The 12,500-nt window shown below is 36.3% G+C and overlaps 1 protein-coding gene across 3 annotated transcripts in view; it reads right to left on the bottom strand.

The window, feature by feature from the left end:
* LOC146454510 (uncharacterized) overlaps positions 1-12,500 on the bottom strand; it is an 81,130-nt gene that overhangs the window by 68,212 nt on the left and 418 nt on the right. For 2 of the 3 annotated variants that reach the window (XM_085094991.1, XM_085094993.1), the window contains exons 2-7: positions 9,393-9,451; positions 6,978-7,104; positions 6,374-6,445; positions 5,471-5,542; positions 5,159-5,230; positions 4,254-4,325 (exon numbers count right to left, since the gene is read on the bottom strand). In XM_085094991.1, coding sequence (XP_084951117.1) covers positions 4,254-4,325; positions 5,159-5,230; positions 5,471-5,542; positions 6,374-6,445; positions 6,978-7,104; positions 9,393-9,444 — 467 coding nt within the window. In that variant the 5' untranslated portion in view covers positions 9,445-9,451. Of the gene's footprint in view, positions 1-2,684; positions 2,757-2,970; positions 3,043-3,919; positions 3,992-4,253; positions 4,326-5,158; positions 5,231-5,470; positions 5,543-6,373; positions 6,446-6,977; positions 7,105-9,392; positions 9,452-12,500 lie in introns of all 3 variants that reach the window. The other variant, XM_085094992.1, reaches the window with a different exon arrangement.

Here is a 12,500-nt window from a genome sequence, read left to right as displayed (position 1 = left end):
GATCGATAGATACACAAGCGGTAATGAACTTGAACCCAACATGACGACTCTAGCGGCCGTTTTAATAGCGGAAAACATCTCCCAAATTTTGAAAATCCCGCCAGTTTGGGGAACAACACAGACTCGTTTTGGTTATCGGCATGTTCAGATGGAGGGATACAGATGTTTCGTCGCAGGCTTAAGTTTATAATGGTTTCGATCTTTGTACTGTGTATTTGGAAGAAGTATTTTGAATTTTCGAGGTAAGTTTGGTATAATCTTTCGATTGCGGCAACGAAACTTGATTATTTCCGTTATTATCGTTAATCTCGCTAATTTCTGGTGTTTTACAAGATATATAGTTAGCGTTAAGCTTATTTTTATTGATAAATCGATTCCCTCTTCGATTTTACAAACGATAGTTCTTCTCTCTTTTTTCCTCGACCGTTACCGACGTCATCCACCATTATACTGATCCGTTTGGAAGCCAACAAAGCGCTTCAAAAGGGGGCGTGTCCTTCCCTTTTATAGGCTCGCTCCGTGTTTAAAATAATGTCTAACAATTGTTAACAAAAACCTCACTAGTTACAGAAACTACAATTAATCATGTTTGGCTGCGGATGGCTAAGATGGAAGTGGATTGCAACTTGAAAAAATTGGCCAACTTTTTCAAGTTCTTCCTGTGTGTTTTGGAGAAGTCGCTGAAAACTGATTATACTTTGTTCCTCCTGGGAGAAAAACCTTAATATTTTATTCCTGGTGTTGTAAAAGCAATGTCGTGTTACAAACCAGGTTCTTTGTAAAAATATTTGAGCAGTTTTGACAAACATACAGCACAATCGTCGAGACAGTGCTCCTTTAAAATGACTTCAGAGTTCAGGACGCCATTATGGTAGCAAATTGCAGGAAATCCAGCTTCAGCGAAATTATTAGCCTAGTAAGGATTAATAATACACACATACCCTAGCCCCAAATTTCACTTACAATTTTTGTAGTTTGGACAGATTTGAGAACACTTGTTCTGGTAAGTCAACTATAGCGTTATTTTCAAGGTTTCTAGAGAAGGCAAAAATTGTCAGACGGTGATTATTATAATTATAAAAGTCAAAGGAACACATTTGAAAAAGTAAATATGTGGTACATGGAAAGAATTACTTTCTGACATGGAAGATGTATAGTACGTTCCTTTTCAGGTCGTGAAAATAGACCGGTGACATCACTGATAATGATTGAGAACGTCATTTGTTCTTCACAGCCGCATCTTGGATCGGCCATCTTAGATTTCTCGATATCTCCAAAATCAGAAAACCCTCCAAATTGGCTTAAAATTTATCCAGACTATTTTATACAATGTACTGACTGCTACGCGTGCTGTGATTGGTCGTTGCCCATGATCTATTAGAGTACAGACACACGGATGACGTCAAGGAAAAATTGTTTTCTTCGTTTTGTCCAACATGGCGCGCGGTTTTGAAAATGTTTGCGAGATTATTTCGAATTGAGCAATGAAGGCCTCGAGAAAAGTTTAGTAGGAGCTGTGTACAAACAAGAAAAAGAAGAAACCAAGGCGAAAGTGTTCTTGTCTATTTGAAAATGCCTAAACTGGAACAAATCTTCAAAACAGCTGTTAGCGCTACGAAAAGGCGCACAGTTTTGAAAATATTTACTCGATCATTCTGCTTTGAGCAAGTGAAGGCCTCGGTAAAAGTTTAGGGGAAGCTGCTTAAAAGTACGATAAAGAAGAAAAGAAGAAGCCGACACGGAAAGTACCGGTAGCGTTGGTGACTTTGAAAATTCCTCAACTGGCACAAATGGAACAGTACAGTCAAGCGCTACGAGGCACGTTTGTCGTGTTTCCTTTCTGTTCATTGTATAAAACAAATAGATTCCAAGTTGCCGTGCGTCTGTTCAGTAATAGATCACTGAAGACGTCAAAATGTGGTAAGAACATCAGTGACACACTCGCCTGCGGCTCGTGTGCCACTTTTTTGTTCTCACCACATTTTGACGTCATCTGTGATCTATTACTGAACAGACGCACGGCAACTTGGAATCTATTTGTTAAATGGATTACAAACGATAGTTCGTAACTAGTGGTGTAACAGTATAAAGTTACGAGAACAAATACTTATGCGCATAAATCAAAATCAAACTTTTCTCATAAAGAGGTAAAAGAAATCCAAATATGGAAAAAAATCAGCCTGTTAAAACCTCATGGAAAAATCAAGCCTCGTGATCAGCTAATTATTATGTCAAATCGTATATTTAAAAATATAAATAGTCAAAGTTATCATTAAGGGCACTTTGTCCTCCCACACCCAATTATTGGCTGAAATATGTTTGTACTGGCAGTACGTAAGGACTTTGTCTTTGTTGACGGCTATGTTTGATACAACAAATATAACACTACATCCATTAGTGCAACAATTTACAGAGAACACGAGTGATTCCTTAAGCGAAAAGAGTCATTCGTTCGCGACAAGGTGTAGTATGAACTGCTCGTTCATTTCGTGATTGTTGGTTGTTCACAGACAAGAAGTTTTAGACGTCTCTCAAAACTAACTAATGCCCTTAAATCATAAAATGTACAAGTAGTTCTTACGATTTTACATAATTATGAAACCTTTGAACTGCCTTTAACAATCTACTTGTGTATATCCCAGCACAAATAATAAAACAAAAATATAAGCAAACCACAAACTTACAACTCTTGCAGGCTGGATAAGTGCGTGAATACTCGCTCTGGAAGCTCAACTATTGTGTTCTCAACAAGATTCCTACGGGTACAAAACAACAACAACATAATGTTAACATAATTGATTAGTTAGCATAGGGCCCCCAATTGCTAGCTTGCATTAAAGCTAATTATGACAATATTAAGCATCGCACAGCAAACAAGGCTAAAATTCACATCCATAAAGACTCAAGGCTTAACAAATGGATGAGTTACTAAATGAATAAACAAATAAATTCATTTGCGGTAAAACTTACAACACTTTTAAATCAAAAAGACTGGAGAATACTCCATCGGAGAGATGTCTAATCCTATTCGATGCCAAAATCCTGTTAAATAAAAGGCGTTTAGTTTATTAAATAAAATAACAACAAAACATCATACAATATAAATAGAAAACTCATCCCGGTATTTCCTACTGAGCATGCTGTTTTGTCCGAGTAATGGCCTTTATTTTAACTACTTCGTTCTACGAAACCAGTTTTCTACGCTGGCCATAGCAAACAAAACATTCAAAATATTCCACCTTTTCTAAATTCGAGTTAATGGGGTTCTTTCTCTGGTTGAAAAATATGTGAATTTTACGGTATTTGTATCTGTTTTAAACAGGAATTTCCGGTATAAAAGGGAGCTGGTCAGGCCATTCTCACCTTCAGTTTTCAATCAACCATCAGAGCGTAAACAACTGGCAAACAACATGTCGCTTACTCTTCGTGTTCTACTAATAAAACTGGCTTCGTTTTCAGAATAACCCTTTTAAACAAAGTAGAACTTGATAACTTATATTGCTATGGGGATATAAAATTTTGAGGCATATTTTTAAGAGGACGCTCGAGTCAACAACTGGCCACGACTGAACAGCGTCTAAATTTGCTTTACACGCTAAGATTTGCCCTTTTATAGCGGAACTTCTTTTTTAAGGGTATCTATTCTGTTGCTATCTGCCCTAAGTTTTGTGTAAATTTAAGTTATCTGTTGCCTGGACTTGCTGTGCTTTAAAGCCTAAGACGTTTTTCTCCATATTTTGTCAAGTCAAGTCTTCTCCCATGACTTGAATTATTCTAGACGACGATTGAAATGATATTATGGTGGCATATATGTTTAACAGAAATACCAACACAAACTTAATGTGCAGTGGAAAATTGAAGGATAGCATTAGTGACGCCATTAAATTATACATGCACTCTGTCTGCAAAGTACACTTACAGTTTCTGCAGCCCTGACAGATTTGAAAACAACCGTTCCTCTATCTCATCTAAAACGTTATTTGAAAGGTCCCTAGAAAGGGTAATAGATGACCGTTATTTAAAATGGAAGCTGGCATTAAATTAACACTAGTCGGGAATGCGTAAGGATTACATGAACATCAGTTACACTCGATGTCAGTATATCAAATCACAAACGGGTGAGTCTTCGAGTGGGTTAGAAAAGGGCTTAACTCGTTTTCGGTTTGCCAGCAATGTTAAATCGATAGCCAAGCTCCTTGAAGGTAACAGAAAATAAACAAACGATACGGAGTAAATAAACAGATAGAACTTACAAAACTTTCAAATCCAGCAGACTAGAAAATACTCCAGGGGACAGATTTTGAATTTTATTCGATGTCAAAATTCTGCAAGAAAACGAACGGTGTTAGTTTATTGAAGGAAAGTAAGTCTACATCCGCTGATTCTTGATTAACATGTGGTGTTTAAAGGACGCAAATTACTTCATTTTGGCCATGTTGTTCTGTCGTAACAAACAGAAAAACAAACAAACAAACAACGAAACTACTGCAAACGTTATGAGTAAGCCTACTTTTGACAAATCTTATGTTTATAGCTGACCTGATGTAGTTTCCAAAAGGGAACCTCTACCCTTAAAGTAAATTGTTGCGACTGCTGAAAATAGTGTCTAAATGTCAAACCTTTGTTGGACAATTGGAGATATGATTTTACTGTTCAAAGAATTGTAGTTTATTATTGCCTTTCGTCACCTGTTTTAAATGTTCCGCATGTTGTCATTTTGGATTCCATGAAGTCATAAGTTTGCCCAACTATTCGATTAAAAAGAACCTATCCTTCCTGGAAATAGCAGGAGCTGTGTGATGTCATAAACTTCAAAGTTGCAGTGCACTGGAAATTAAACCGCAAAAATGGGCGATAATTATAGCCAATATTTAGAACACTCAGACGCTTTCACCATTTTTTTAAACCAAAATTAGACTAAGCTCCGAAATGTAGACTCTTTTGGTTTCCTTTTAAACTTAGCTTTAAGAGTTACGCTCTTGTCGACGTAGGCTAGCATCTGTAACCTTCTCAAAGTTTTCATTTCGAGCGTCTCGACCGATTCATTTTGCAAGCATACAGCATATTGGAAAAAAGTAACTAATTTCTTAAAATGTGCCATTCTTTCCTTTATATGACCCAGTATAAACAAGAACTGAATTACTGGCCACAAACTTACAATTCTTGCAAGCTGGACAAGTTGATGAATACTCGTTCTGGGAGCTGAGTTATAGCGTTCTCGCAAAGATCCCTACCGACACGAAATGGAAACATAAGAATAGATGTAATAAAAAAAACATGTCTAGCTCATTTTAGCAAAAAGCGAGGCATAAAAATGCTTGCGCCCAGCTCTATTAATAAAAAAAAAGAGAGACAAAAAGCAATCTGGGAAAGCAATCATTATGAAAAATCTAAACCTCTACTTCAAAATGCAAATATTGTAGCATAATAGACAGATAATAATAAGAAACTGATGTAGTGTTCAACTTACAATTTTTCTAGGTTGTGTAAGTCAGCAAATACTTTTTCTGGTAGCTCAACTATTGTGTTATTTCCAAGATCTCTAAGATCAAAATAATTTTGCACAAAAAGGTTATCCATTTCATTAAAGTATTAGAGGTTAGAGGTTAGGGAAAAACATAAAGTTATTGTAAGAAAAGTAATTTTTCCTCATTTTAAAATGCGATGTTTCATTTTCTAGAGAAGGCCTGGAAACATTGATCGCTAGGCAACATCAAAGCCCGACTACAAAAAATTGTTCCCAGATGATTGTTCCCAGACGATTTTCTGAAACAGAAAATATGTCACCAAGTTTCATGGCGTTAAGAAATCACTATATGCAAATTAGTTTCAAATCACTGCAAACTGTGATTATTGGTTTTCCTCCTTTTTATTATAACCTTGGCATAGAATTTGACTAGCATTCCCATTCTTTTTGAGAATTTCGTTTTTCATCAAATACGCTTAAAATATCTAATTCCGTTCAGTTTAGTCACGCAACTTTTGTTGATAAAACTTTGCCTTCCATTCTTTTGTTACACATTGATTTTCTATTGTTACAACGAATAGATGCGTTCCATAAATTTTCACTTTAACAATACCCATAAGATTGCTGTGATTGACGTCTTAAATGAACCTCATTCTCATATTACGAGCGACGTGTTTCAATGGGCACGTTTTCTTTATGACATTACGCTGAAACTGGCCAAGAGTTGAACCGGGAAGCCGTGAAGTGCAAGCGTTACGGATGGGGGGCAAACCACCTCTAATTACGACTTTATATGTAACAAAGTTAATGCAGAATGTTACCCTACAGATGGCCGGGCCTGATTATTTTTATGTGATGTTTTAAAATGTTGGAATTTTAAACAGTGGCGCTGAGGGGTGTACTTACAGGTAGGTAAGCTGTGTCATGTTATGAAATGCATCTTCTGGCAGATTTCGTATCTTCACTCCTCTCATAATCCTACATCATTTCGTTACAGAGAAGAGATTTTGATATAGCTGTTTCAATATTTTTAATATTCAATGGGCGATAAAGATAAACCACACTGAATAACCAAAACATGTCATACTTGAAAGAGAATTGATTGCTCCCAAGAGTGTCATATTGCCCAAAAAGTCTTTAGTTGTTACCATTGAGTTAATTTGTTTACATTTGAACCCCAAACAGATCATGGAGAAATCGGAACATTGGAAACATAAAATAGTTCCTTCTGTTACAAACAGACGATTAACCACTTCTCAATGATTTGCGTGAAATGACACTTTTTTAAAGTTTTTTGTTTGCACTTTTGACACTTTTATTTTTCAATCTACTCTTCTATTTCCTTCGTCTTTACTAAAATCGTTTTTATAATTTCCCAGATTGGCATGTGGCATTTCGTATTGGATTTCACGGTTTGTCGCTTTACAAAAACTGGGCATTTTTTCATAGGAGTGAAAGAGTTTCATGCGTCCCTCTCACTGCAACATAACCAAGCGGCAAGTGATCTTACAGTTGTGTCGCGTTCAAAGGAATGCACTTGAACATATCAGCCGATGAATTTTGCACGCTGCAAACAGATTTGTCTCCAACTAGATCTTCTGATTTCGTACAGCTGCTAATACACGATGGAACACAACCTGCAAAGGAGAAACGTTAAAAGTAAAATAGTAAAAATATAACCTATTAATGCAAGATGGTTAGTTCTCGGTCGTAAATATGCAATGTTTCATCACTCAGGTGTACTTTGTTGCTATATTGTCCACTGTATTGTTATCGTCTGATACTGAGTCTACATTGCTGTCGTTCGTTTGCCATTTCTTTGTGATGTAACTTGCAATTGGGATGTGCATCGTAAATAAGCCCAGAATTTGGTGAATAAAATTCGCCACATACAGTATGTGTCTAAACTAGCGTGAGGTCCGTATGGGGAAAATATTGGTCGAGTTCGTTTTTTGTAAAGTTTTGAAAAAAGCACGAGACTGATATTTTTCCCAATACTGATCGAACAAGCTAGTTCAAAAAAGGTTTTTAATTTATTTATAGACTATCCCGCTTTTTGCTTTCTGGTCCGTGTGAAACTTGCTTATGTTCAAACAGTGACAGAAAGAGTGCAAGAAAGTAAAACTCCGTCATGGTGGTTGGAACAGTTCCTACTTCAATCATAAGCTTAATTTAAAACATTTTTGCTTTGTTTTTGTCAAATTGAAACACTTTGCTTCTTTCAAACGTGCGTTGAGACGCAAGCGGTCTAACTAAGCGGTCGGTGTAGGAAAATTCAGACCGGCCAGGGAGCCAATCAGAAGGCTCCTTTCCAGGCGAGCCCAGTTCAGCTTTATGATAACGAGTCATTTTGAAGACTAATTTGACAGTCCTAAAAAGGGTCAAAATAATTCATTTTCAAAGGAGTAAAATGCATCTAAGGGGTAAAATGGTTTTTGAAAACTAATTTGATTATTTTAAGCAAAGGTCAAAAGTGTTGCAATTGTAAAATCTAAGGTGTTTCGCAAGGCTAAACGTAGTCCCAGAGTGGGTTGAAATATTATTGATCAGGCCATTTTACTGCACATAATAGACACAATAGCTCCATAAGAGTCACTAAGGCACAGACCTACGAAGTCCTCCAAATTTAAGATGATTCATTAGTATTGACTCTTAACAATAGTCAATTGACATGTTTAATTTCGCGTGGAGCCTGGGCCCGGTTGTTCGAAAGCCGATTAACCCAAATCCACGATTAAGAGTTAACCGATGTTTCCATCTCTCTCAATTAAAGTGGGTTTTGAAAGCTAATTTTCAGGTTTAAGCTCATGCTGGGCCCGGTTGTTCGAAAGCCGATTAACCCAAATCCACGATTAAGAGTTAACCGATGTTTCCATCTCTCTCAATTAAAGTGGGTTTTGAAAGCTAATTTTCAGGTTTAAGCTCATGCTAAAGACAAGTCTAAGTCAAAACTGAGGGACAAAAATCTTTGGAAGAATCTTTAATTATTAGTCATTAAACTAGAATCAAAGTTCACATTAACCCAGGATTAGTTTAATCGAGATTTGAACAACTGGGCCCTGGGAACGACATGGCTTAATCAGGGCTTTGTAAACCTGGCTCCAGGGCTACATTGGCACTTTGGAACTGAAACAGGTAACAATGCAATCACCTTGAATGAGAGATATACCACTAACGTTTCTCAAAACTATAAGCCCATATTATTAACCTCTGGAAAGGTATAGCTAGAAGTTAAGGACGGTGCCTACTAATGGCGAGGTATTTTTGCGCAGTTTATCACTATGCAGGAAAAGCAGATCTTAGTAGCGGCTATTGAAATCCAAAAAGAAAATTGGGGATAGCCATGCATTTTTTAGAGATAACTAAGCAACAATTATTCTAAAAAGCAGCAAAATACAAAGCAATGTACGGCACTTTATTCCAAATTGAAACTTTATTATCTCTGAAAAATGAATGGTTATCGCCAATTTTCTTTCTGGATAGCAAAATCACTTGCTAAGTTCTGCTTTCTCCGCATAGTTTTAAAGCGCGCAAAAATATCCCTGTATTAGTAGGCACCACCAGTAGGAAACCCGAGTATCTCGAGACGCACAGAACATATGCGCAGTAACAATAGCAGGCACCGTCCTTAAAAGGTATAAAAATATCGTAGATGAGAGACTAGAAATGAAAAGGTTAGGAGCACTTTTAAATTACAGTTTTGCAATCAAGATTCACGAAAAGATTTTTTGCTCTCTGTCATTACTTCCACAAGTTTCCAGAAATTCACTGAGATTTACCAATTTTCTTAAATTTTTCACTTGCTTTTATTATTGTTCCATGGATAGGAAATCCCTACATTAAACAAAATGTCTTGCTTATTGTACGTCCATTCTAAAGAGTTCATCGCAAAGTTTAAGTCAAAAAAACGCGTCTTATGACTTACCTTTTAGATTCCACACACAAAGGACAAACAAGCAGCAAACCAAATTGTCCATGGTGTGGCTATAAAGACAATTAACATTTTACGTTAACGTTTTACCGCAGAGCAAACTCAGACACAATTTATTTTTGTCATACTTGTAATTGATGAGAAATATATGGCAAAATGCATTATAAAGCCTGGTGCTCATATGCCGCTGCAGTAGCTGCGACATAATCGTCGGGAATATTCACTTCTAGTGCAAATGCATCCCTAAATACCACTACAACATAGCAACGACGACTTTTGAAATAAAATGAATTCTGAGAAATATTTTCCCACTATTTATGGAAAAAGATTTCCAAGAATGGATTAAATTTGGAAATTCAAAATATTCCAAATATTCGGCGAATTCGTTCTCATTAAATATCCTTATCGCTAGTATGCTGCGAGGCGACTTTGCGGGCACATGGGCGATAAAGTCCTGGGATGTCTCCTGACGGGTTCTCTAATGCCAGAACCGCGGCAGTATCGGCGACATATATGAGAACCTGGCTTTACATAAGAAGATAGTCAAGAGGCGAATGTATGACCAAAATACGATGCAGTGCAAAATTTATGTACTGTTAAAAACGTAGGCAGTTGTTTTTCATTCTCCTGAACAAGGCTCATGTTACAAACACTAGACTTACATGTGATATTCTAAACACTAAGGAAAGAAACTACAACCCCCAGCTTATTTAGAGTATGCAAAAGATGTAAAATTTAATCAGAATCAGTTGAACCATGTGGTCATATAAGTTAGAATAATCTTTAGCAAATCTCGAAGGTAAATATCAGTGGAAAAAAGAATAAACTAAAGTTAAGATTTTAAAGTGAACTATAATCCGTACTGCAAGCAATTTGCGCACTGACAAATAATATAAATAATTACCCAAGCCTAAAAGCGGAGCTCCAATAGGCCTTATCACGGTTTTCGACGCCATTATGACGGGTAGGCAAACAGGCTTGAAATAACAGTGTTTGTATGGAAATCCGATGTCAAATAATTTTCATAAAACATCGCTTCTGAAAAATTCATGGATTGGAAACTTTTGGCACTAGAAAAAAGATTTTAATAGCAAAATTGGAGGGATGTAGCTGTGACAGAAAGCGTCCAGTCGTGTTTTGAACTTTCCATAGATTTGTCTGTATAGCGAACCAGCCGTGAGCTGCTACTAAAAATAGTTCGCGGGAAAAAATGCAGGGAAATGTATGGAAAGTTCAAAACACGACTGGACGCTTTCTGTCACAGCTACATCCCTTCAATTTTGTTCTTAAAATCCTTTTCCTAGAACAATAAAGTTTCCAATTCATGAATTTTTCAGAAGCGATGTTTTATGAAAATTATTTGACATCGGATTCCCATACAAACACTGTTATTTCAAGCCTGTTTGCCTACCCGTCAAAATGGCGTCGAAAACTGTGATAAGGCCTATTGTTCTTCATAGCATTTATAGAAATCTGCTTATCGTATGAACGTAGAAATCTTACCAGTTCCTCATCCTTTCGAAAATTAATGTTTAAATAAATGTTTAAGAATATTAAGGTCTAAAACCTTCTTTTATTTCTTAAAGGAATCCAGTGTTAGTGAATGATAACCTATCAAGTTACGTAGTTTATACTTTCCAGTATAACAAGGAGTTTATGCGGCTGATGACCACATAGCTGCAGAAAACTCGCGTGAGCTAAGGCCATTAATCTAGGCTCAAGTGACAAACATTTTATATAATGCTATGATATGAAGCGTTCGCAGACTCTTTGAATTGTTGGGAGAACTCGCTTTTTACGCCTGAGTCACGGCTACTTAACACTAAATGTCAATAACAATCAAAGAAATCGTGGCCAGGGTAAAAAAAAATCGATTTCGCTCATACTTTGTCAGTTTGAAGGACTAGATGAGTAAGTGAAGGATAAAAGGTACGTTTTTTGAAAAATTCCATACAAAGGTAAAAAAAAAACATTGAAAAAGGCAATTTGCATAATCATGTAAAAACAACCGAGCTCTTTTCGATTGTCATTTTCCACAAGGAAAAGGAAAACATTTGCAAAAACTAATGCAAAATCATCTAATCAAGCTCACTTTGCCCGTTTTAGCCTGTGGGGTGAGACGTCTTCTGAGGATGTGTAGAGTAAACAGCTGAAATTTAGACCCTTGACGACAAAGCTATTGCTTTTTTCTCTTATATGTCTAGTTTTTAACGGAAAGAAAAATTGAACGTTTATAATAATAAAAGAAAGTTATTCACCTCAAGCCTTCGTGACTGGTTGCAGAAATGTTTTTACGGACATGCAAGTCTGAAACGTCAAGAAAATTTTATTATTTTATTTAATGGCCAAAAGGTGATTAAAGTCTAGAAGAAATTTGCATGCTATTTTTCAGACTTTCACTCTCTCACCTTTCATCGCTTGTCGTATTATTTTTTTTTTCTGAATTCGACTTTTTATACGTTTTCATTTTACTAGGGCGTTTCTCATATGTACCGTTAACTGAAAATTAATTTTTTGTACCTTTACCTCGAACGGCAAGACAAGTGTTATTTTCAAACTAAATGTCAATACCAATTATAATTTTAGGTATAAAATATACGCAAGTTTTAACCAAACATCCTTGCTTTATCAGTTAAATAAAATAAAATAAGTTCTTATTTACCCAAAACGTTATCTGGTCTTTCGAAAAGTAGGCTTTATGTACCCTATTCTCAGAAAGAGAGTTACTGACAAAATTAATGACCGCGTGTTATACTTTCAATAAAATCTAAGTTATTCTTTGAACGATACCACAAGACTTTCGCTATCCTGGCGTGGCAAGTTTTTTTACAACTTTTACTTGCTCGTGGATAAAAGGTGAACAAGCGTTTGTCAATGACTTTGAAAGGCTATGTATATGTTTGCTCACATCTACAAGTTTTCCTTAATCGCGGCGGTAGTACTAGTCTTTTACAAACGACAGAGCAAATTTCTCTACCAAGCAACTTTGTCCATAAATCGGCGTGAAACTCGTACGTGCACTCTGTTTTTTAAAGAAGACTTGTTACAGAAAATTCTCCAACCTTCTGAATAGCCCAGGTTGCGATAATATAAATACCGGTT

This window comes from Pavona decussata, unplaced genomic scaffold (genome assembly GCF_977016875.1).
Source record: "Pavona decussata unplaced genomic scaffold, jaPavDecu1.1 SCAFFOLD_300, whole genome shotgun sequence".
NCBI lineage: Eukaryota > Metazoa > Cnidaria > Anthozoa > Scleractinia > Agariciidae > Pavona > Pavona decussata.
Note: the sequence above shows the minus strand (reverse complement) of the source record. Positions and strands in the feature narration are given on the sequence as shown.